The following is a 24840-nucleotide window of genomic DNA, read 5'->3' on the forward strand; positions in this document are numbered from 1 at the left end:
CAAAAATAAATTAATCGTGGATTTGTTGTTTTTCTTCAGGCCATTACAGTATATATATTTAAAAAAAAAAAAGATCCTAGTGGAAACGGGCATCTGTTAGAAGAGCAAAATTTAAAGATTACTGGCGATTTTTATTTTACTTTATTTTATTTGTATTTTTATTTATTTTTTGCCTGTGGAAACCCGCTTCCTTTCTGGGCCAGTAAAATAAAAAAATAAAAATAAAAATAAATAAATAAAAACTTGACGCAACAGCAAAATGTTGCCCCGCCCCCCAATCAACTCGCGCGCACATTTATGACGTCACGCAGAAAAGTCCTACGTCCAGTAGCTGGCGGAGTTTGACGTGACAAAAGAATAAGCGAGACGAAGACGAAGAGCAAAGTGCGCTCGGGGTTGATGCGGCTCATGTAGGACGACGCCCGCCCGCCTTCGCGCGACGACGTGAGTGTTACGGCGACATTTTGTCGAGCCTGTTGACGTTAGCATTAGCTGCCAGCTAGCAGACGAAAGATGAAGGCCAGCTACTTCCGCGTCTTGCGGCCAACATTTTGTTGACAAACGTTGAGTCGCCATGTTGAAAAGTGGACGCGCTTGTTGTCGGACAAGAGAAAGGGATTCCATTCAATTCGATGTGATGCCGTGCGAGTCATCGGCTGCATTGTGCGTCTTCCAGGTTGCGGCCAGCCGGCGGCGGTAGCGCGACCATGGAGAAGCCTCCGTTCCGTCACAACAACCACAAATGCGGCGACTGGGAGCTGAAGGAGCGGCTGGGCATGGGGGGCTTTGCCCACGTCTACCTCTACCAGCATCACGTGAGTCCCGCACGGCACACGCGCCTCATCACGTTCCCAACTGAAAACAACAACATGCACCCCCCCCCTCCCCCCACAAAAAACCTTGTTGATTTGCAAGCTCACGTCGCACCGAGGAAATGAGACGTTTGTTGCGATGTCACAAGATTTGACTGTCAAATTGCTGAGTTTGAGATCAACGTCCCAAAATTGTCCACTCCAAATTGTCTTCGTCTTCAAAGCGAAACCTCCTTCCTTCCTTCCTTGACCTGCGCTCGACATTTTTGTATGATAGTTGGAATGAAAGCTTGACCTTTTTGCGGCACCTGCTGCAATGTGGTGTTGATGGTTCCATCGCTCGTTGGCACAGGTGAGCAACGAGAAGCTGGCGGTGAAGATGTGCCGACTGGAGCTGACGCCCAGGAACAAAGACCGCTGGAGCCGAGAGATCCAGATCATGAAGAAGTGAGTCGGAACATCCTCATCTTTTTTTCCACTTGGGACTCGGCCTGGCTGCTAAATCAAAAATACAAAAACATTAACAATCACGAAAAAGTTGATTTCCAATGACAATCTTTTTTTCTGCTTCCAAATGACAAGAAGTGTTTGTTCAAAACAAATTTTGCTCTCCACCCTCTTTCTGGGCTTTATTTCCCCCCAGCATTAATATGCATCAACTAGCACAGAAATTATATATTGGAGACATTTTTATTGTGGGAATGAGAAAATCACGTTTTGGTTGACCAAAAGGAATTGGCAAAACATGAAATGAAGATTTTTGACGTGAAAAATATTTGTTGAAATTGTGCAAATGTCAGCACTGCCAAGCGTGTGCTTCTCTGTTGGCCGCCATGTTGGTAGTGTGAGCTGTGCGCGTGAGTGGCAGTGTCAATGAAAACAAAACAAAAATCATTTCGTCAGCACACTTTTCACCGGACTAAAACTAGACCAGACTAGAATAACGCCTTCATTAATAAACAATAACTGGGACTAAATCGGTCTGCATTTTCGTCGACTAATGAAGACGAGATGAAAATGTACTTCACTTCATAAAAACTGGACTCAAAATCTATGGACATTTTAGTTCATCAACAAAAACGAGACGAATATTATATGATTTTGTTAAATATTGTCTTTTCTAATCTATTACTGTGAAATTGTCATGTGACACGCCCCCTTCCAAATCTGCAGGTAGCAAATGCAACATGCACAAACATACGACAGACAGGAGTTGGATTTACGGTAAACGTGTTACAAAAAAAAAAAAAAAAAAAAGTATTATTGCTATAATGTAACATTAATCCAACGGTGATAACAATCCATCCATCCATCCATTGTCTTGACCGCTTATTCCTCACAAGAGTCGCGGGGGGTGCTGGCGCCTATCTCAGCTGGCTCTGGGCAGTAGGCGGGGGACACCCTGGACTGGTTGCCAGCCAATCGCAGGTGATAACAATCCAACATAGTCATTTAAGTACCCCAGGAAGATTAGCTTCTGCATTTTGCAAGAGCTAATGGGGATAAAAAAAACAAAACAAAAACAAACAAAAAATAATGTGAATCCGAGAGCTAACTCATCCTTGCTAACTTACTAGTTGATAGCATGGAGCCATAGTAGACACTTTTTGATATATTGAAATTGTGTGTCAAGTTGTTTTTCTTCAAAAATGATAGAAAATTTCATGTGAATTAGTTTTAGATCCCAAATGTTCAACATTGTCTGCTGACAAAAAATATACAATGACTAAAATGTTTCTAGTTTTTGTTGACTAAAACTAGACGTATAAAATGTTTTCTTGGACTAAAATAAAGACTCAAATGCTCGATTTATAGTTGATTAAAAATGGACTAAATAAAAACAGGATGAAGATGACTGACTGTTATCAACTGACAAACGTGATTGAAACTGGACTAAAACTGAGACGAAATTTCCAAATGGATGATGAAATGAACAGTAGTGGGCGGGGCCATGCGTTGGTCTCGGTCGTGTGCGAATGTGTCTTGACGACGTGCGTTTTGCGCCCTCTTCAGGTTGAACCACATCAACGTGGTGACGGCGCGGGACGTCCCGGAAGAAATCAACCTGATCGCCTTGAACGACCTGCCGCTGCTCGCCATGGAGTTCTGCTCGCACGGCGACCTGAGGAAGGTGCGAGCGGCCGGCCCGACCCGGCCACGCCTCACTTTTGCTTTGAGCCCCGCCCCTCCGCCTCATGCCATCTTTGTTCAGGTTCTTAGCAGGCCGGAGAACTGCTGCGGTCTGAAGGAGAGCGACGTTCTGTCCCTGCTCCACGATGTGGGTACGTGGCTGATCTCGGCGCCCACCGCGTGGCGCGCATGTCAGGTGTGGCGTGGGTGTTTGCTGGCTGGCGGGTGACACATGTGCGTTGGACTGTGGCAGGTTGCGGGATCCAGTACCTGCACGAGAACAAGATCATCCACCGGGACCTGAAGCCGGAGAACATCGTGCTGCAGGATGTCAACGGAAAGGTAACCTCTGACCTCTCACCCCGCCGCCGGCCGATAATCCAAATGCTCGTGTCATTAATTAATCGCCCGAGGAATTTGTTCCGGAATGTTGACAAGCTGTTGAATCGGAAGCAAGTTGACCAAAGTTGACATTCTGGAAAAATGGTGCCAGCAGATCCTTTTCTTTTTTTTTTTTTAACTGGGCTGGCTGCCAATCACTTCATTGGAGAGCTGTCCAAATTAATTGTGTAATTAATTGCCAACTATTGGAGCCATTTAGAATGTAAAATTGTGCAAATTGTCAGATTTCTCTACATAACAGTATTTTCTGTAGTGCTCGATGAAAGAAGACCGATTATCTTCTGTTTCTTCAGAAGAAGACATTTGCAAACATCTGCTTTTGCTTTGACCTTTTTATTTAATCACTATACGAATACAAAGTATCAGTAAATAAATGATAAGCGCCAGTTAACAAACAGTTATCTGTGGCAAAAAATGCTTTAGTGATACATTTGAATGGAAAATGAAAATGAAACCGATGAGTCGAATAATTGATAGATGAATCGATTGTAGAAATATTCGATGGTCGATTGATGCAAAGCTTTCATCAATCAATCAACAGATACTTGATTGTCAGCTCTCAAATGATTGAAAGCACAAGATGAGTAACGTTTGACAAAGACCATTTTGTGTGATTTTCTTTTTTTCTTTTTTTTGAAGGCGCTCCTCATTGACATTTTAATCGGACAACTTGTTGACCTTTTGGATGGAGGACCAAAACCGCCAAAATTCAAAAGAAAGAAATGACTACATAAATGATACATTTTTATATCCATTTTTGTTTTCACTTTAAGTAATTTATTCATTTATGTAGTCATTTCTTTATTTATTTAGCAGCCAGACCAAAGACACGCCCCCTTGTTTGAATAATTGAATAACATGTTGACCAAAACTGGCAATATTCAAATAAATAAATGGCCAAAAGTGAAAATAAAAACGGATATAAAATATCATTCAAGAATTAAATACAAATGTATTTATTTATGTATATATATATTTTTTGTTCTCTTTATTTATTTTTTTGGGATATAATATTTGAATTATATATTTTTTATTTTCACTTTTAGTTATTTATTTATTTAGCCATTTAGTTGTTTTTTTTTAGTTTTGTCAGTTTTGGTCCTCCTTACTTTTTTGAGCAGCTGACAGCAGCTGCTGATTGATACGCTCGCTCGTTTGCTTGCTTGCCGCTTCAGCTGGTGCACAAGATCATCGACCTGGGTTACGCCAAAGATTTGGACCAGGGCAGCCTGTGTACGTCCTTCGTGGGCACGCTGCAGTACCTGGTGAGCCGCTCGCTTACTCACTCGTCTCTCACCGTCCGTCGCCGGCTTGTCACGTACGCGTGCGTGCGTTCGCTTAGGCGCCCGAGCTGTTTGAGAACAAAGCGTACACGGTGAGCGTGGACTACTGGAGCTTCGGCACCATGATCTTCGAGTGCTGCTGCGGCTTCCGCCCCTTCCTGCACAACCTACAGCCCGTGCAGTGGTACGTACGTCCCACGCATCCGACGCGGCGAGCGACGCACAAACAAACATGACGTGTTGTTTGCTGTGTGTGGCTGCGCAGGGCCAGCAAGGTGCGCAACAAAGGTCCAAAGGACATCATGGCGGTGGAAGAGGCCAACGGCGACGTGCGCTTCTCCACGCAGCTGCCATACCCCAACAATCTCAGCAGGTTGACACCCAACGTCTACCAACTATTTCCATAATTGATGAATCCTTTTCAGCCACGTTTCTCAAATTAAAAACCAGTTTTGAAAAGCTGATTCGTTAAGTGGGGGTCATCCAAAAAATATTTGCAATCTTGTGACGGCGTTTGAAACAATGCGCTCTTTTTGATGAGCCCCTCCCACTTATTTTGACCTGAAACTTGTCAACCAATAGCAGAAGGCTTTTAACAAGTTGCTGACCAAACGAAAATTTTGGAGTACCCAAAATGAACTTAATTCAGTCAACCATGTGCTCAACAAAAGGCTGTTGATACTTCAAGCAAAAAAATAAATAAATAAAAGTGAAAGTCCTTCTCACCAGTAGTTGGCGCTATGCTGCATCAGTTTGATGATATTTGGAGGGTCGTAATTCATGTATCACTTGTACAGTCATTTTCCCAAACAAAACGGGAAGTAAAAGAAACCAAAAAAAAAAAAAAGACTTGTTTTCTCAATATTTGTTCCATAAACAAAAATGAAGAAAACAGAGAACGATTGATTTTGTGCAAAAATGGGAACATGGACAATGGGCAATTTGGGACCTTTCATCCAGTTTAGATATTTGCACTTGACACAACTTGCGTGACCTGGAAGTAATTTTGTTTTTGTTTTTTTCTTAATCTGACTTGTGGTCATGCACTGATCTGTATATAGTACTGGATTAGCAGCGAAAGAAAAAGGGGGGTCTTCAAATTGTCCACTAGTTAATAATTAGCTTATATGAGCTGTCTCTGTCTAATCTGTACGTCGTATACCTGTACATATCTGCTCGTGAGATGGGAGTGGTAAGATGGTCGCCCCGTGTCGTCAATGGTGTGCATATGCGTGTATGGGCTATCTGTTATCCACTCATATCTACAGATGAGTGAGTGACGCTATGAATTGCAAACCTGGGCGATGACGTGTTCTTGAGCGGGGGTATGAGGCCAGAAGACGTGACCGGCGTCAAAGTCGAGCCGTGAGTCCGGTACCGTAAAACAAGCCGAAAAATGGCTTCCGGGTCGCACAACTTGGATGAAACTAGGGGTGGGACGATACGGGTAAACCATGATTCGATACCGTGATGATATTTGACTCGCGATATCGATAATATCACGATACATGATATCTACGATTTTTGATATATTGTCAAAAAAAATATACAATATATCACTATATGCGACTGAAAAAGCCAAACAAATGCCCATAAAAAGGAAAATATCTAATTATGCATTTATTTAATGCCAAAACATGTACAATGTACAAAGTTCTGCAATGTGCCTCACTGCCTCTTAGCCTTATAACTATAAACATTGTAAACTGAGACAAATTAAAGTGCATAAACATTTATAACACAACTAGACACATGACATCGATATCTACTGTCAGCGTATCTATAATTTATTGCAACAGAGAGCGCAACAATATATTGCGATACGATTTTTTTCCCCGCCCCTAGATGAAACGTTTTCCCCATTTTCCATTTGTGCATAAAATCGGAAAACAAAATTGTTCTCTGTTTTCTTCATTTTGGTTTTTGGAAGAAATATTGAGAAAACAAGTCATTTTTTTTGTTTGTTTGTTATTTGTACTTCCCAGTTTGTTTGGAAAGACAATCGAACAAATGACACATGGATTGGTCGCCAATGACAACAAATGCCTTCTCAGTGGACATTTTCCTGTTTTTTTTTATTTTTATTATTATTATTTTTTTAAACATGCGTGGTGTCGATCGTCAGGACGCTGCTGGTGCCCATCGAGGCGCTGTTGCAGCTGATGCTGAAATGGGACCCGGTCCAGCGAGGAGGCGGAGTCCACCCCGACAGCAGGAAGCCTCTCTGCTTCCATCTTCTGGATCAGATCCTCGCCATGAAGGTCGGCCACCGTGGCGTCGCGCTTTGCAACAAGCTGGCTGGGTTGGGCTCATCCGTCCGTCCGTCCGTCCGCCTGCTCAGGTGGTCCACATCCTCAACATGACCACGGCCCAGGTGCACTCGTTCCAGCTGGCACCCGACGAGTCGCTGCACGGCCTGCAGAAGCGCGTGGAGGCGGAGAGCGCCATCGCCGTGGTCCATCAGGAGCTGCTGCAGGAGACGGGCGTGTCGCTCGACCCCCGCAAGCCGGCCGCGCAGTGTGTTCTGGACGGCGTGGTGCGTGCGTGCGCGCGTGCGTGAGCATGAACGTGCAGCCGTCCCGTCCGACCGTCCTAACGTGCCGCTTGTCTTTGGCCCGGTGCAGCGCGGCTGGGACGCGTACATGGTTTACTTGTTCGACAAAAGCGCCAGCGAGTACTCGGGCCCCTTCAGCGCCAGGCAGCTGCCCGAGAAAGTCAACGACATCGGTGAGTCTCACAACTAACTCAAACTACATTTCATGTTTACAAAACTAACCATAATGATTGCAAAAATGTTCTTCATTTTTGTCTTTGGTCATGAATTGAATGCATGAGCCTTTTAAACTAATACTGAAACTCGGGCTGTGCAATTAATCAAAACTCAATTACAATGTCAATGATTACACTTCACTATTACAAAATCAGCAAAATTGTCAAAAAAAAGATTATTAATACTCATTTTTGTGTTGTTTAAATTGATACATTTGCACCTTTTTTTAAGTTTTAAAATAACGAATTGAATAAATTTTGTTTCATCCAAAAGAAACTTGCATAATTATCGTGTTTCAAAGATTTTTTTATTTGTCTTCATATTTTTTTTTTTACATTTTCTCGTTTTGTACCAAAGAAATCGTCCTGCTGCACTCCAACTTTTATATTATTACAAATATATATTTTTATCATTTTTGTTTGGTCCAAAAAGAACTAACATAATTAGTGTTTCTATTTTTTATGAATTGATCTTAACATTTTTAAATACTGAAGCATTTTCTTGTTTTGTACCAAAAAAGAAATAATCTTTTGAATCATCGTGACTTGAATTCTTGCCAAAAATAATGGTAATGATTTTTTTTTTTTTTCCATAATCAAGCAGCCCTAACTGAAACTAAACTAAAATGAAGCCTTTATTAAAGAACTGAAATGAATCACGAGTAACAGAACCACCCTGAAAACAAATGAAAAAACTCAATTGAAGAAACAAACTCCAAACTCCCGCAAATGACAAATTGCCAGGTAACGCACGTGATGACGGCACGTCGTGTGTTTTTCAGTCCAGGAGGCGCGCACGCCGCTGCCGCTGGCCGTCCTCAAGAAGGTTTGGGCGCAGGCGCTGAGTTACATCTGCGGCCTGAAGGACGACTACGGACGCCTGTTCCAGGGCCAGCGCGCCGCCATGTGAGTCGCCGGCATGCCGGTCGTTCGCCTCAGCTCGCTCGCTGTGTTCACGCGGCTTCTCGCTCGCGACCTTCCAGGCTCAGCCTCCTGCGCTTCAACACCAACCTGACGCGCTGCAAGAACAGCATGTTTGGATTCTCGCAGCAGCTGAAAGCCAAGCTGGACTTCTTCCGCAGCAGCATCCAGTACGACCTGGAGAAGTACAGCGACCAGATGCACTACGGCATCTGTGAGTGCCACGTCGTCCGGCGCCGAGACACGTCCCGACCCGACCGGCATGCTCGCGTTGTCCGCTCACGTCCCCGTCTCGTCCTCTGCAGCGTCCGAGAAGATGCTGAAGGCCTGGCAGGAGAACGAGGAGAGGGCGGCGGCCTTTGCGCAGGTCACTGATGATGTCATACATGATGATGATGATGCAATTAGCCTTTCCCCGCCATGAGACACCACATCTGTCAAAATGTTGAGTCTGCTTGAGAGAGGATTCAAATCACTGACCTGTATATATGACTGGATAGCCAATACGCGCCAGTGCAAGCAGTCAAAGTCACAGGGCGGCCATCTTGCTACTCCCACCTCACAAGCAGACGACTGTTTCAACTATACGCTATACGTACAGATGAGACATATACAGCTCGGGGTCACTTAGTATAGGGGCGGGGTGGTCACTATTTTTAAGTATTTTTAAATACATTTAAAAAAAAAAAAGTATGTTGATATGTGTTGCTTTGAAGACCCCTTTTTCTTTTATCGCTTAGACCCCAATATTAGATTTGGCAGAGGCATCTTTTGTTGAATTACAGTTATAATTCTTTCATTAAAAAAAAATACACAAGTTTCCTCCTGTACTAAACCTCATTAAGCATATCATTTATACATGTATTGAAGGCAAGTTGTAGTTTATAGAAATTGAAAACAGCATGATGCTGTTTCTACTAAGTACTGTCTCAAATGTTCTCCAATTTGGATCCTATAAATGTATGGAATGACATGACAAGAAACATCTCTTGGGAGGAGCAATATGGCTGCCTCACGGCCTCAAAAGTCTTGGCCTATCGGCTAACCGGTCATATAATATCAATCAGTGATTAAAATCCACTTCTTGTGACGTCACTTCTTGTCCCACATCCCAACTTCCGGTCTAAGTCCCGCCCCCTTTACTCATACTTGGACTTCCTATGACCTCTTACTTCCGGTGGCTGAGGACATGTCCGGACATCCTGTTTTGATCCCACCCCCTTACACCCATATTTGGACTTCCTATGATGTCATACTTCCGGTGGCTGGGGACATGTCAGGCCATGTCCTGTTCTGAATCTATGGGCGGGACAGGAAGTGACATCACACCTGTCCAAATGATTTGAGGCGAAGTGCATTTTAACACTCTTGTTGGAGTGGTTTCATTCCCTAAAAATGGCCACGCCCTAAAAAGGAGACACAAATGAAACGTCAGGACGTCTCACTATGATTTGTCGGCGATAATTTTGGAGGCGGGGTCCGCTTGTGTCCTGTCAAGACGGGGGCGGCGGCCGCTCATCACGCTTGTCAATGAGCGAGCGTGCACGCGTTTGTCGTGTTGTCCCGCAGGTGGCCGAGGTGAGCCACCTGGACGACGAGATCATGGCCCTCCACTCGGAGATCGTGGAGCTGCAACGCAGTCCGTATGCGCGGCGACAAGGAGATAAGATGGAGCAGCTGTGAGTCGCTCAATTTTGACCCTTCCCGCCATTTTGCATGTGTGCAACTTATTGCTTTTCAATCCGCTTGCTGACCCGGAAAAAACAGTCTTACATGTGGCTGAAAGAGATCACATCTTTTTTTTTTTTTTTTTTTTGAAAGGCCGTATATCATGCTTGCAATCAGTCTGTCAATCAATCAATCAATCAATCTGTCAATCAATCAATTGTTGGGTGAGTGTTGCTGTTGTTTGTGTTTCAGGGAGGAGCGAGCAGTGGAGCTCTACAAACAGCTGAAGATGAAATGTAAAGGTCAGACATCTGATGATGATGATAATAATGATGATGATGATGATGATGTTAATGAAGATGATGGTTTTGGCAGTGCCGGAGGCAGACCTGAGCAGCGACAGTTCGGAGATGGTGAAGGCCATCATCCAGACGGTGCAGAACCAGGACAAAGTGTTGAAGGATCTCTACACGCATCTCGGGTACGAGTCGCACACGCACGCCTCATCTGCGCCATCTTGAATGTGGCATGTGTGCCTGTAAGCTTGTAAACTACCTTTTCACCTGCACAAACGTCAAAATTGTCCAACAGATGATTTGGAATGTTCCATTTTCCAAAAAAGTCAGCTTTTGCTATGCGACTGAGAAATTGCTGCCGTGTGCGCACAAAACATTTTTCCAATTAGCAAGAAAGGAGTGAAAAACATTTGATTGGATTATGAAATTAAGTTTTTAAGTTCACTAAAACAAACTGAAATTCAAAAAACAATTTTGTTAACGAAATAAAAAGGAAAATGCTTTTCACAAAACAAAAACTAACTGAAACTACATTTGATGTTTGCAAAACTAACTAAAACTTACTATAATGATATATATATAATATAAGCAAAAATGTCCTTTGTTTTAGCCTTTGGTATGCATGAGCCTTTGGGGATGATTTGAAATGTGATTTGAAGTCGATTCATTTCGTTATGAAGCGGAATAAGGACGTTTGAAAGTGTGTCACACACAAGTGACAGCATCTTGCAGCAGCCAATAGAAAAGCACCAAAAGATGATGTCATGCTGTTTTTTTTTAAATATTGCACACAAGTAATACCATTTTTTTTTAACTAAAACTAATACTGAAACTAAAACTAAGTATTTATTATATAACTAAAGCTATCAGAACCACCTTGAAATCTAATAAAAACTCAAATGAAAATTCCAAACGTATAATAAATAAAATTTAATTAAAAAAAAAGAAGGGCCTCCTCCATCCATGTGACTTTGTGTTGCTAAATTTATTTGCGATCAAATGTTGACAAAATGGCTTGTTGACATCTGCTCAATACAACATATGCAAGTAAGTGCAAGCTTCATTTTCAAGCTAAGTAACTAACTGGAAACATGTAACCCCGCCCCCCAGTAAGATCCTGAGCAGCAAACAGAAAATCATCGAGTTGTTCCCACGGATCGAGAAGACGCTGGAGAGCATCAAGGAGGCGGACAACACCGTCATGCAGATGCAGATCAAGCGGCAGCGGGAGTTCTGGCACCTTCTCAAGATCGCCTGCGTAAGTCGCCGCCCCTTTTTGCCGTCACGTCACACGGCCTGACGCCGCCACTGCATCTTCCGCCACCGCCAGGCGCAGAACTCCACCCGCAACTCGTTGGCCGCAGGTCCAGAGTCGGCCAACCTGCCTCAGGTGTCACCGTGGGCCCAGTCGGCGCCGCCAGCCAGCGCTCCTAATCCGCTCACCTCACTCCCCGGGCCCAACGACAGGTACAAACATTAAGCGTCGTTATGATACGCGTGGAGATGGAAAATCTCGTCTCCAACTTGCAACAATATTCAAACAAGCCATTCAAAAAAACGTTAAGAAAATCATCATCTTGTATCAGTTGCAAATAATTGCACAGGTCAATTGTGCCCATTTCACAAGCAGTCTCGTCGTCCAATCAGATTTGTTTCACCATCCAATTCATTTGGATTGCATTTGTTGGGCTGTGTTTGATCAACTTTCAATCCGTTGGGTTGAAAAACGAGAAAACCGTTGTCACAATTGATTTAAATGACGAATGTCATGAACGAGTTGCGCTTGAGTCAAATATCAGCTCCAGCATCAAAATGTTTCATCCTCGGCAATTATTGCCAGCTGACTCCTCCCCTAATCGTCATGTGGGCATTTTCAACAGATGTTTTTGGACCCTTTTGCAGGTCACAATGTCAAAATGTCCAAGTGGTGAGTGAATGATTTGCATCGATGCTAAGAGTGTCACAATACTGCGATAAATCGTCATACTTTGTCTCCAGATAGATTATCAATTCAAAGTATGGCAATATTTGTAGTGAATAAACAGCTGCTAGAACAGCTCCATTGTTCATAACTTATTGAGCAATTACTTGGTGGGCCACATAAGAGTGGTGGGGAAATGGACGCAATTCTTCAAGTGAAGAAGACTCATCAGCGCACTTTGATTTGTTTATCTGTCCAGCAACGGGCTCACTTTTGCATATGTTTCTATGAAAAATGTGTATTTCATCTTCAAGTTTAACATTTTAAAACATATTTTAACACAATTTCTGAGGAATATTAATATTGATTTAGTATTTAAGTCATTTTATTTACTTTTGCAATGTTACACGAAAAATGGTGTCAAGTTTATAAAATGAAACAATTGACTATGTAACTGACATTTTGCATGACACTCGTGTTTAAGACAAATTTGTTGTCTCTGTTAAGAAGATATTTGTATTTGTTTAAAAAAAAAATACACTAAAGTACTCACTGTGAAGACGACACCAGTTTGAATGTGAAAAAAATAACGATTTTCTTTGAAAAAAGATCCGTTTATGTCTTGAGTAGTTTTATCATAGATTATCGTGGATTTATGACCTGACCAATATATGGATATATCGTGAAATCATCGTTATCGTGAGCCTTGTATGGCATATGGTATGGTGAGGTTCCCTCCCCTAATGGATGCCCCTCCCACAGTGATGCGGCCCCCCGCCTGCTGCAGGAGACCCAAAAGTACCTAAGTCAGCTGACCAGCCTGATGCAGGAAGCGGCGGACGAGCAGGCCAAAAGCATGGTGGTAAGTTCCCTCCCTCCTCCCAACACGCCTCATTCATCATTTGAATCGGGTGCGTCGGAAGAGGGAGACGTCGAGCTGCTTTCGTTTGTTTGACATTTGAAAATTGCTCTTTTTGGTGTCGCCAAGGATCAAGACTGGAGTTGGACCAAGTACGAAACGTTAAGCGGCAAATTAAAGAGAAACGCGTGAGCGCTGTGTTCACTGCCAAACACTAACGATGGCACAAACACTGATGATGATGATGAACTTTGACCCCAAGAGGTGCTGTCGATTTTCTTCGTTCATGTCGTCCTGCTGCTGCTTCTTCTTTTTTTTTTTTTTTTTTGCGGTGTTAAAAAAAAAACAAAAGTCATGGCGCTGAGGATTTGCGGGCAGCCGATTGGATGTTGGACAGGAAGTGGAAAAGTGCACTTTGTCGCCTGCTTAATCAAGTTGATGACATCATCCAAATGGATGATTTTTCTGCTGGGACCAAACAAAAACAAAAAAACAAAAAAAAGAATCCAAGTCACATCACACACATGTCCTTTTAATTAAACACTTTTGAAACGTTGAATAAAGAGGAAATGGATGGCGTCTGCCGAGTTGTCCTTCCCAAGAACGCCAACCGTCATCGTGCGCTTGGCTTGGGGACGTTCCGGATGCTGCTCACGCGGACGCTTTGTGACTTCGCTCTACCGCCATCTTCTCCAGACGCTCTGTGTAGAAGCCGTTGAAGTCCAGCCTGCCAGAGGTGGGTCAAAGGTTAATTGGGCTGCAGTTGTCACCTGAGGTCAGATTGATGGCAGCGCAAGCTGATTTATAATATGACTGGATAGGCAATAGGCCAAAACTTTTGAGATGGCGAGGCTGCCATATTGCCCCTCCCAAAAAATGTTTCGAGATACCATCCGATACATTTACAGCATCCAAATTGGAGAAGATTTCAGACAGTACGAGATAGAAACGGCATCATTTATGATGTTTTAAATTTATATAAACAGACATTTACCAACTTGCCTTAAATACATGTATAAATTATATGCTTAACGATGTTTAGTACAAGAAAAAAAAAAAAAATGCTAACGTTGCTAACTAACTAGAACTCTGACGCTCTAATATGATATGGAAAGAAAAACAAAAGAACAGAGGTAAAATGAGTTTCATGTTGAAGCACACTCAGCTACAAAAACACAAACTGGATCACGTCAAAAGCAAAATGTTCTCTTGTGAATTCTGTACCAGTGGAAAATTGCTGTCTGTTGTTAATGATTGAAGTTCGACTAATCACTAATTGACTAATGGTATGGTAGGCGGGACTGCAGTCAGGTGCGCACGCACCTGTATATGATGCTGATCATGCTGTGCTCGCAGTTGTTGGAGCTGAAGATGCTGAGTTTGTCGAGCAGGTCGAGCAGCAGAAGGCTGAACGTGTTGTCGAAGTTGACGATGGACGCCTCCAGGCCCGCGTCCGCCTCCGACGACTCTGCCTGCACGCAGGCAAACGACAACAACGTCGGCAAAACGAGCACAACGGAGCGCAAGGCTGAGTTGCCCCCCTGCTCTGACCTTTGACCCTTGGCTCCTCTTGCGGGCCTCGTCGTCGTCGTCAGGGACGCGCTCCAGCAGGAGGGTCTGCGCGAAACGCTTTGGGACGTAACAAAGATGGCGGCTCAAAGAGAGTACGGGAGAGCCGTGGCGGCGGCGTGTCTCACCTGCATGCGCCCGGCGAACATGACGCAGACGGACATGAGCTTGGAGAAGATGCGCAGCAGCTCGGGATTGGTCAGCATGCAGTCCTTCATGCAGTTGTCTAGGAAGCTGGTGTGGTGCCACAGGACGTCGTCGATGTTGGACGCCTGAAACAGTCCACCGCCACCAGTTGATGTCAGTTCCTTTCATTTTTTTTCCTGTCCCACTCACCGTTTTCAGGTTGTTCTCCATCAGATGCCAGGTGGGCTCCATCACCTCAAACATCATGTAGTACTGGATGTTCTGCACAAAGTTCAACATGCGCTGACGCAGCGCAAACGCCGCCGCAAACCTGCAAACGCCCACCCACAGGTCAGCTAATGTTCATTACGGCAACAAAAATTCAACCAAAATCATTTTGTCAATGCACATTTTTCATCTGACTAAAACTGATTGAATCAAATCGCATTTTTGTCGACTAATGAAGCCAAGGTGAAAATGTACTTCACTTAATAAAAACTGGACTCAAATCTACCGGGCATCTGAGTTCATCAACAAAAACGAGACGAAAATATTTTGATTTTTGTCTCTGCTAATCTGTCACTGTGACACACCCCTTTTTTACAGCTAGCAAGTGCAACATTCATAAACACGTGCGATAGACGGGAAGTGGAATCACGGTGAAAGGCAAAAAATAAAAAAAACTTAGAACATTAATCCAACTGATAAAGTTCCCACTATAATGTTAATCCAACCATTAACTAACGCTGGCTAACTTACTAGCTCGTAGCATGGAGCCATAGCAGCTAGCTTGCGAGCAGCTAGCCTGCAGCCATAGTAGTCACTTCAGCAGCTAAGTGGCTAGCAGCTAAGTGGCTAGCAGCTAAGTGGCTAGCAGCTAAGTGGATAGCAGCTAAGTGGATAACTTACTAGCTCATAGCATGGAGCCATAGTAGCCACTTCAACAGCTAGCTTGATAGCAGCTGGCCGGTTCTGTTCTTAGCATAGCATGGATAGTAGCCACTGTAATTGTGTGAGAAGTTGTTTTTATATCAAAAAGATGAGAGAAAATTGTATGTGAATTATTTTAGATTCAAAATGTTCAACATAATCTGATGACAAAAAAAATCAAAAACAGGGATAAAATGTTTTCTTCGACTAAAAGACTAAAATGCTGGATTTGTACTCAACTAAAAATGGACTGAATAAAAACGGGATGAGGTTGACTATGATTAAAAAGTAACCAGTGTGATTGAAACTGAGACGAAATTTAAAAAATGTCGACTAAAATGAACACTAGTGCAAGGCGTTGGCGCTGGCTCACCATTTGGCCGAGTGCGACCAGTGAGGTTTGGCATGTTTGTTGGTGATCCACACGTTGCACAGCAGACGCTCCACGTGCTTGCAGTAGAACATGTGGCGGAACAACATCTGGTACCTTGTCAGCGCCTTCCTGCGACATGAAAACACTGTTAGCGAGCTGGCGGTGGCGCTCCCGCCAGCGACGACGTCGCCGACCTGCTGATGATGAGCGAGAGCGGCCACTTGACCACGTAGTCGAAGGAGAAGGCCTCCAGGCCGCTGAGGGCGGCGTCGGCCGCCTCGGCGTTGGCCACCATCTTCTCCTGCTTGGTCTCGATGGCCAGCACGCGCAGCAGCTGCGTGATCACGTCGTGCGCCATCAGGTCGATCTGCCAACAAAGCGGGCGTCAAGGCGGCGACGGCAATTATGACGGGCGGTTGCCACGGCGACCCACCTTGAGGTCGTCCTTGAAGGGGTCAGTGTTGGCCGTGCTCATGCGTAGCGCCAGCTCCAGCAGCGCCTCCAGACGGGGCGGGGCGATGTCGTCCACCGGCTTGCCGAGCTCCTCCTCCGTCAGGTCCATGAAGTGCACGAAGAAGTCGCCTTTGTCCATCAGGAAATAATGCTTGATGGACCTGATCGACATGCAAGGTAGGACCGCTTTGCTCATTTCACATGGACAAAATCAGATTTCTTTTGCGGACTCCTTGATGGAGCTGGAACAAAAACTCAAAAAAGTGGCTTTGCAATTGTTGCGTTGACCTCAGGTGAGGTTGCGTGCGCTCACCTGAGTCGTGCCACCAGCTCCTTCTCCTCCAGCAGGAAGTGCAGGAGGACCTTGCTGGCGTAGTTGAAGGCCTTCTCGATGTGCTCCACGTACGCTCGCTCCTTCAGCGTGTACACCACTTCCTTGGCCGACGGGCAGGTGACGTCGCGCCCGCACTCGCGCACCACATTCAGGTACTTGCCTGCGGACAGACGGCACAGAACACATGTAAGAAGACCACATTGGGTGGGACAAGAACCCGGATTTTGTTTGTCAGTTTTTGAAAATGGCGACAGCAAATGGACGCAGGTGAAGGGGGCGAGGTCACCTGTGCTGAGGATCTTGTCGGCCATCTTCTGCAGGAAGGACGGGATGCGGTGCTGCACGATGGTGTAGCGCTGGTCCCAGTACTTGTCGTTGTAGTCCTCCTGGATCTTCTCTTTCTGCAGCTCGTGCTCCTCCACCATGAACTCGCTGCTCGCACACGCACACATGTTCATTTTATCTGCCGTTTTGAAATGTCGTCTCAGTTTCAATCGCACTTGTTAGTTTTGATCATAGTCAACCTCATCCCGTTTTTATTTCGTCCATTTTTAGTAGACTATAAATTGAGCGTCTTAGTTTTTATTTTAGTCCAAGAAAACGTCATCTTATTTGTCTATTTTTATTCAACTAAAACTATCAACATTTTAGTCTAGTTTTCATCAGGACAATCATTTTACCCTGGAGATTTTTTTATTTTTTTTTGTCGGCAGATTGTTGAACATTCCGGATTTAAAATAATTTCACATACAATTTTATGAAAAACAACTTCACAAACAAAAACAGTGGCTATTATGGCTCCATGCTACAAGCTAGTAAATTAGCTAGCATTAGTTAGCAGTTGGATTAACATAACTGTTGGAACATTGTAGCGGTTGGATTAATGTTGCATTATTACTATAATTTACTTTTTTTTTTTTTTTTTTAACCTTTCACAGTAAAGCCACCACCTGTCTGTCCCATGTTTGTATATGTTGCATTAGCTAGCTGCAGATTTGAAAGGGGGCGTGTCAACTGTGCGTCACATGACGGTGACAGATTAGCAGAGACAAGATTGTACAAAATCATATAGGTCGCTTGCACATCGTAATGCATCATGGGAATTTTTTCTTCGGGCGCCATATTGGGTGTCCGCCGGTTCACAAGGTACACTCGCGAGTTACACGGTAGAGCTTATCAACCTGATGTCATTTTCGCAGTATTTTCACGATTTACCGGAAGATCAAAAACAACGATACAGGCAGAAGGTGTCTCTGTGTGGCGGGATTGATCCTAATTACGTCCTGACCAAGGGTGATTTTTTTTTTGATGGAGAAAGCTTGCTGGCCAAATGTGACATCTCTGGACATCTTTCACTACCTCGTGTTGACAACATGCTCCATAACACGCCAACAAATCCCTGGAGGCTTACAATTATTTTGTAAGCGGGTGGATACAGAGTGTAAACTTTAACATCGCATCAGAAGAAACGGTTGCTGTTGCACGTAAGTAAACCACATGGTGTTGGTAATTCTGCACACAAAAATGTTGATTTGTTCTCAGGCTTCCTGTTATTGTGTTTACATGCACAGCTAGGTTTACCTGATGTGGTTTTTCTAATCATTTTATAACAGGCAAATATGGCAGAGCGTATAAGAATAAAAAGTAACTATGCACAGCCTCCCCGTGGCTTAATTAAATTTAATGCTACCCTTTCACTAGTTACATGTTACTCAATCAACTTATTCTAAATGGTTAAGGTTAACCACTCTCAGAGGACGTATTTTTAGTTTCAGTTTCCAGTACAATAAAACGTGTTCATGGTAACTACTGAGCATACTGACAGCTTTTCTTATGATCTCACGGTTAAGGAGGCTGTCACAACACCCAATTTCTGTCTGGTGCCGGATGGCAACAATTCCCATCACTTGTCACGACAACACCAATAGTATTACCAGGTATGTATGGCTTTACTTTTTGTAGTTTCTTATTTAATTCTATGTTTCATATTTTCATTACAATGTTTGTAATATTTTCAGATTCAGGCACAGATGAGTTTAACTGGACGGACTTCTGCGACTTTGTGGTGTGGACAAAGTGTGATTGAGCGAGTCCACCCAGATCGCTCGTTTTGGCCAGAGTTTTTTTTTTTCCCCAAAGTCCCCTCCTTACCTGAACTGCTCGGGAGAGCATTTACTAGATCAGCAGTGGACTTCCAGTGTTCCTGCTCAGCCGCTGTCACCTACCACTTGCTCATGTACTTCAAAGATGCAAAGTAGTTTTTTGTGCTGCAGCAGATTGTAAAATCAAATGATATCACTTGAAGTGTGCCAATCTAGACTGCCAAAAGGACAGTGGTTTTGTGACAAGTGTGAAACAAGGATTATTGGGAAAACTGTAACACAGTACTGGTACTTGTCTTACATTAAACAAATTTAAAAGAGAGCAACTTTTTCCTCTGTACATAGTATAATGAAAGTCATTGCGTACCCCATCAACATTACATCATACCGTCATCTCAGGATGGTAGGCACCTGTGCTAAAATAAACTACATTAATTAACAGTTCAATTTTATCCCTGAAATTACTACATCTAATCATTATTCACTTCATTTTTTTGTGCTTTTAGAAATAATAGAGATTTATGCCATTACTTTAAGAGGGACCATATTGCACATTGAGTCAAATCCTGTCATTTGTATTATGTACAGCTTTGTAAACAAACCCAACAATAGAATTTGTATAATCGCTGCCTTTATTAGCTCCAAACAAACAGTCGCATGTTGTCCTCCTCCAATGCTTTGATGCTCGTCTTCGTTTCCATCATGTCATTGGCAATCAAGTCGGTGTGGCATGAGATCCCTAAAGAAATAATAATAAAAAAAGATCACAAAAAAATACGGTACCAGTAATAGGTTTAATATAGTACAGTAGTATAGTTTTTTTTGTCAGTGTAAAAGAAATGTACACATTTTGTTGCATTTTTTAATGTATGAACATTGCTACAGGCAAATACTTATTTCTATAAACACTTCCAAATGTCTCTAAAATATAAGGTGCATGTACACACACAAACAAACACATACATTCACTCATGCATACAATATATCATGTAATGAATTCTGAGTGGCATACCAGAGTCAATGATGTCAGCAGTACTTGAGGGTACAGGTTACTGGAGCCATCTGGCTGCATAACTGCAACAATCTCTGCCACTTCAAGTCGCCTTTTCTTTGCTTGTCTCTCCTGTGCACGTTCATATCTTGGCACCGACTGGGCTGAGACATAGATGTAACTTGGGACCCAACTTTAATGTTGGAGCTCAGTCGGGATGATTGGACAGAAAAACGGGCGCAGGGCGACCTGTTAAAATAAACAAATATATAAACAAATAAAATATGGAAAGACTGGTTATTTTGCCGCAGTAGGGTGGCCGTGAATAAGTTCTTTAGCATGATGTGTAGGCTACCGAATAAGTTCTTTAGCATGATGTGTAGGCTACCGGGGGTCTGTTTACTTGCATCACCCCCTTCTGTCTCTTTTTTCCAAGTTTACATTTTGCCACCAAAAAACATGTTATCGGCATTAAGAGCCCAAGACTAATCAATCCAATTTCAGCAGTAAACACTTTGCACTGGCACTACTTGGGTGAAAATGTTCGATGTTAGCTTTCGGCTAACGTCCGCTAGCCAGCTTGTACTACCGAACTTGCTTGCTCATGAATCCAAAACATAAGCAACTTGCCCATATATGGGCGGTCGAAACGTTATTAATCCTCATGCATTAAATAAAGGTAAACAAGCTTACCGCTCACAAAGTGATGGCTGCACACACGAGCCCAAAGTAACGACTTCCCTCCGGAGTCCGCACTCCTCTGTCTCCAGGCCCTGGTTCCTAATTATTTTCGGAATTCGGCAGAAAGGCCGACCATTTTCCCCCTGGGCTTTGTTCGAACAGCCAACGATGCAGCAACAATGTACCATTTTAAACGCAGAAAACAAACGTGATAGATACGTGTTAGACCGAATCGCTACGTAAATGGAGGCCACCCAGCATGGCGACTACGAGAAATCCGAGGCGGAAGTGACGACACGTGCAAGCGACCTATATGTCTCGTTTTTGTTCATGAATTAAAATCTCTATAGATTTTAGTCCATTAAATCGATTCATTGTATTTATTATTATAGTTTTTTTGTACTTTTGTTATTTTATTATTTTTTTAATTAATTTTATTTTTATTCGTATTTCCTTGGATGCTGATTTGGCTGTCTCCTGCCCCACCCACATCCCTTTCATCTACTCCAACAGGCGGGAGCTGAGCTGGCCTAAATGTTGACCCAAAAGCGATTGCGAGGGGCCAGTCTGGGTGGAGTCACTGACCTGTACGGGTCTCGGATGATGCCCCTGTAGATCCACTTCTCCAGGATCTCAAAGTAGGGCACGCTGGCGGCCTTGGTGAGGTACAGGCACACCTCCTGCGCCTGAGCGTCGCCCGTGAAGTTGAAGGTGCGGTCGTGAAGGAGGCTGAGTGTGGCCCCGCCCATACACTCGCCCTTGTCCACAGACGACGCTAAAGCGAAAGCGAACCAGAGTCGTGAGCTGGCAAGCAATAGCGGTGCCGGCCGGTGACGAGTGGTCATACCGACAGCGGCCAGGATGTCCATGGTCCTCATGGTGGGCTGCAGGTAGAACCAGAGCTTCTGCAGGGTCAGCAGACCGCGCCGGTGCACATGCTCCAGCTGCGTCACCAGGATCAGGTACTCCTTTAGCAGAGTGCGCATGGCCGCCGTCAACGCGTGGTTCACCTGCCCATACTCAAACGACGACTTCTCCTCCACAAAGCTGCAAAACAAAACAAACAAAAAAAAAAAAAAACGTTCCCGATTGCCAGCGTGCCGACGTGTTGCCATTTTCACATGAGCGCAGGCTTTGCCGACCGCGTGACGGTGGAGTAGTAGGACGCCACGGGAAGGATGCGCTGCACCAGCTCCTTGACGGACGTGTCCAGCGTGGCGTCCACGATGAAGGAGCGGTTCTGGCGGCCCAGCACCGGCTGCGCCGCCACGTCGCGCCCGTCCACGCCCACCAGAACGAAGAGCAGATCCTCCAACACCAGCTGCTCCTGCGCCGCCGGCGCCAGCGTGCCTGCGCGCCGCGTCGGGTAGGCAAAATGACACGTTACTGCTACTTTTCCAACATTTTGAACATTTCGTCTCAGTTTGAGTCCAGTTCCAATCATGCTTGTTAGTTTTTAATCATAGTCAACCCCATCCCGTTTTTATTTAATCCATTTTTAATTGACTATAAATCAAGCATTTTAGACTTTATTTTAGTCCATGAAAACATTTTATACGTCTAGTTTCAGTCAACAAAATCTGTCAACATTTTAGTCCTGTATTAGTCAGGACAATCGTTTTTTGTAAGCAGATGTTGAACATTTTGTATTTAAAAATTTCACATAAAATTTTCCATGCTATGAGCTAATAAGTTAGCGGTTGGATTAATATTATTGTTGGAACGTTACAACAGATTACCAAAGACAGTATTTTGCAAAATCATAATTTTCATGAGGGTTTTTGGCTAGTCTAGTTTTAGTCCGGTGAAAAATGTGTTGATGAAATTATTTCTGTTTAGTTTTTGTTGACGAAATGAACATTAGTTGCTCCAATGTCATCAAGTATCAAATGCAACACTGACCCACAGGCACGGCGGGATCAGTGGCAGGGGCGGGGCCAACCACAAAGTCCCCCAGGAGGGCGGGCCGCTCGTACACCCAGCCGGGAAAGACGGGATTGAGCTGCGCCGGGTTCTTCTTGTTGTGTTTGTCCCGAAGCATCTTGCGCGTCACCTCGGCTGACTGCGGACCAATCACATGAGCGCACTGTTAGCGCACACCGGACGGGGGCAGCGTCGCGAACAACCGGCGGTCGGGTCACCATCGGAGCATTGGAGGCGGCGGCGGCGTTGCCGAGCTTCTTGCGCAGCTCGTCCAGCTCCTGCATGGACATCTTGGAGCTGCCCGTCGTCACGCTCACCACTTTGGCGGCCGATGGCGGCGCGCACGCCTCCGAACGATCTTTGGCGTTCTGCTGCAGACGCTGCAGAGTCTGCAAAATCGGCCAACAACAAATTGGATTCATTGATTCACAACGCTCTTTTGCTTGTTCCGATCACGTCAGCTTTTTCGCCGTCACTTCACAATCAAACTTCAACTACAGTCCATCAGACTGGGACTTTTTTTTTTGTTTTTCGTAACAGATTTCCAATTATTTGTCCCCGACTAATCGATTCTAAAAAAGATTTATTTGGGACATGCCAACTTCACTTGGCATCAAAATAAGTTGTCCACATTTTTCATAACACTAATTGTATTTTCATCATATCATTGTATCGTAACATACGTAACAACGTATCGTGTAATCGTAATTTTCATAACAGACTAATCAATCCCAAGAAGATTTGTTTTTGACATGCGACCTCGCTCAATATCAAAAGAAGCACTCGTGTCCACATGAAAGCTGAGAATGATTTTCATAACTGGCCACTGCCGCACGCGTTTCCGATCTTGCGCCTTACTTGTGAGTCCTCACACAGGCAGGACAGCAGGTAGACCAGCGGGTCCAGGTGGCGGACATTTTTGGACCTCAGCTCCTCATACTTCCTGAGAAAGTCCTCCGGTGTCTTGGAGAACTCGGCCAGCTTCACCTTTTGGGGTTTCAAAAGGCAAACATGCACTTACACGGCGGGCGGGCGACCGCTGGGAACGACGTTCGTACCTTGGCGCTGTGGGCGGAGACGGTGGTGGTGACGTAGGGCGTGCGGTGCTTCTGCAGGAGGTCGATATAACCTTCGGCCCCATCGCCTCCTCGCACGTCTAGCGCGCTCAGCAGCTCGTTGACGTGATGGTGGATCCGAAACTCGCTCATGGTGCTGCTGCAACAACAAAGATGGCGGATTGGAGCGACGTCTTGTCATTTTGTAAAATGATGCGCTCACACCTGTCATGGACGAGCAGCATTGAAAGAGTGTTGAAAATTGAATTGTCATTGTTGTCATGTAGCATAAATCAAACTGAGCTGAGAAATGCCAGTTGACAGTGGTGTCCAATCCATCAATCCAAGATGGCGTCCTGCAACCGGAACTGGTCGCCAATCACATAATTGGGAAGTATAACATGTCTGCAGAAAGCGCCCGTCCATTGCCTTCACAATCATGTTGCGACTCGAATAAGTTTTAGAAGCTCATGCATGGATAGTGGACGCTGCTTAACAACCAAGAGGAGTCGAGTTGCCTCCATTCCACTTTGAAGCCTGGCGTGACCTGAATGACGACATGATATGCGCGTCGCTAACCATCCGGCGGATAACCATGCTATCATGTTAGCCGGCTTTTGCAAACGTACCGTAAAAAACTTCCGTCGTCTCAAGACAAAAGATGAAGCTGTGAGTTGTCACATCTGGAAACGCTGAGAGAAGAAGTTCACATATTTTTTGCTTTTTTTTTTTGTCACACCAGAATTGTTTTTGCTTTGCTAAAGTCGCGCCATCGGCCCCTTTCTTCTTCTTCTATGCTTCTTTACGCGTAGCACGACCCTACACCAACTACACTGCCCCCACGCGCCCAAACTTGATGTAACACTAAAACGCACGAGGGGAAATGCTCGCATGTTGAAAGTGTTCGAGAAACAAACAAACCAATAAAGAAACAAATACAAAGATCAGCACTGCAGAGGAATTAAACCCAATTCTAATCTCGAAAAAAAAAGCTTTACTAATCTTGGTGAGGTGATGCAGTCGCTCATTGAAAAGCATTGGACTTTAGATACTTGTAATGTGATTTGTGATGATTATTATTTTATTTATTTTTTTCAAAACGTTATGAAATGTCGTTTGACTACTCTTAACAATCTGCCTGGTTTGTATGCTAGTCACAGGCAAAAGCAATGTAATATGCCGTTTGGTTCGATCGTCTAAACTCATTTGTATTGCAGAAATATAAAAAATGTCCAGATATTC

At 44.2% G+C, this 24840-nt stretch overlaps 2 protein-coding genes and 2 long non-coding RNA genes across 5 annotated transcripts; 2 read left to right on the forward strand and 2 right to left on the reverse strand.

Moving 5' to 3' along the window:
* Window positions 1–278: 278 nt before the first annotated feature.
* Window positions 279–13640, forward strand: LOC144005199 (inhibitor of nuclear factor kappa-B kinase subunit alpha-like). The gene is made up of 22 exons (XM_077503212.1): window positions 279–444; window positions 677–815; window positions 1165–1259; window positions 2826–2943; window positions 3025–3094; window positions 3196–3284; window positions 4520–4609; window positions 4687–4811; window positions 4893–5000; window positions 6753–6888; window positions 6969–7163; window positions 7252–7354; window positions 8179–8302; window positions 8380–8531; window positions 8623–8684; window positions 9887–9996; window positions 10238–10287; window positions 10361–10466; window positions 11392–11539; window positions 11612–11748; window positions 12965–13064; window positions 13191–13640. Exons 2-22 carry the CDS (start codon window positions 708–710, stop codon window positions 13251–13253), a joined length of 2289 nt encoding a protein of 762 aa, XP_077359338.1. The 5' UTR covers window positions 279–444; window positions 677–707; the 3' UTR covers window positions 13254–13640.
* tubgcp2 (tubulin gamma complex component 2) lies at window positions 13573–24173 on the reverse strand. Of its 2 annotated transcripts, XM_077503209.1 has the most exons (18): window positions 23824–24173; window positions 23602–23758; window positions 23402–23530; window positions 22762–22932; window positions 22523–22682; window positions 21763–21970; window positions 21468–21667; window positions 21206–21395; window positions 17133–17278; window positions 16826–17006; window positions 16493–16673; window positions 16254–16426; window positions 16060–16188; window positions 14967–15087; window positions 14759–14902; window positions 14613–14690; window positions 14385–14533; window positions 13573–13788 (listed from the first exon to the last, which is right to left on the reverse strand). In XM_077503209.1, the coding sequence occupies exons 1-18, from the start codon at window positions 23886–23888 to the stop codon at window positions 13713–13715; spliced, it is 2658 nt and encodes an 885-aa protein (XP_077359335.1). In that variant the 5' UTR covers window positions 23889–24173; the 3' UTR covers window positions 13573–13712. The 2 variants fall into 2 exon arrangements, with proteins under 2 accessions (XP_077359335.1, XP_077359337.1); XM_077503211.1 differs by lacking the exons at window positions 13573–13788; window positions 14385–14533; window positions 14613–14690 and having other exon boundaries at window positions 16286–16426; window positions 23824–24172.
* Window positions 17291–21191, reverse strand: LOC144005203 (uncharacterized). The gene is made up of 3 exons (XR_013279523.1): window positions 20633–21191; window positions 19961–20188; window positions 17291–19687 (listed from the first exon to the last, which is right to left on the reverse strand). It is a non-coding gene; the product is annotated as an uncharacterized LOC144005203 (long non-coding RNA).
* On the forward strand, window positions 17916–20927 carry LOC144005205 (uncharacterized). Its single transcript, XR_013279524.1, has 3 exons — window positions 17916–18330; window positions 18697–18783; window positions 18865–20927. It is a non-coding gene; the product is annotated as an uncharacterized LOC144005205 (long non-coding RNA).
* Window positions 24174–24840: the final 667 nt, after the last annotated feature.

This window comes from Festucalex cinctus, chromosome 17 (assembly GCF_051991245.1).
Source record: "Festucalex cinctus isolate MCC-2025b chromosome 17, RoL_Fcin_1.0, whole genome shotgun sequence".
Classification (NCBI taxonomy): domain Eukaryota; kingdom Metazoa; phylum Chordata; class Actinopteri; order Syngnathiformes; family Syngnathidae; genus Festucalex; species Festucalex cinctus.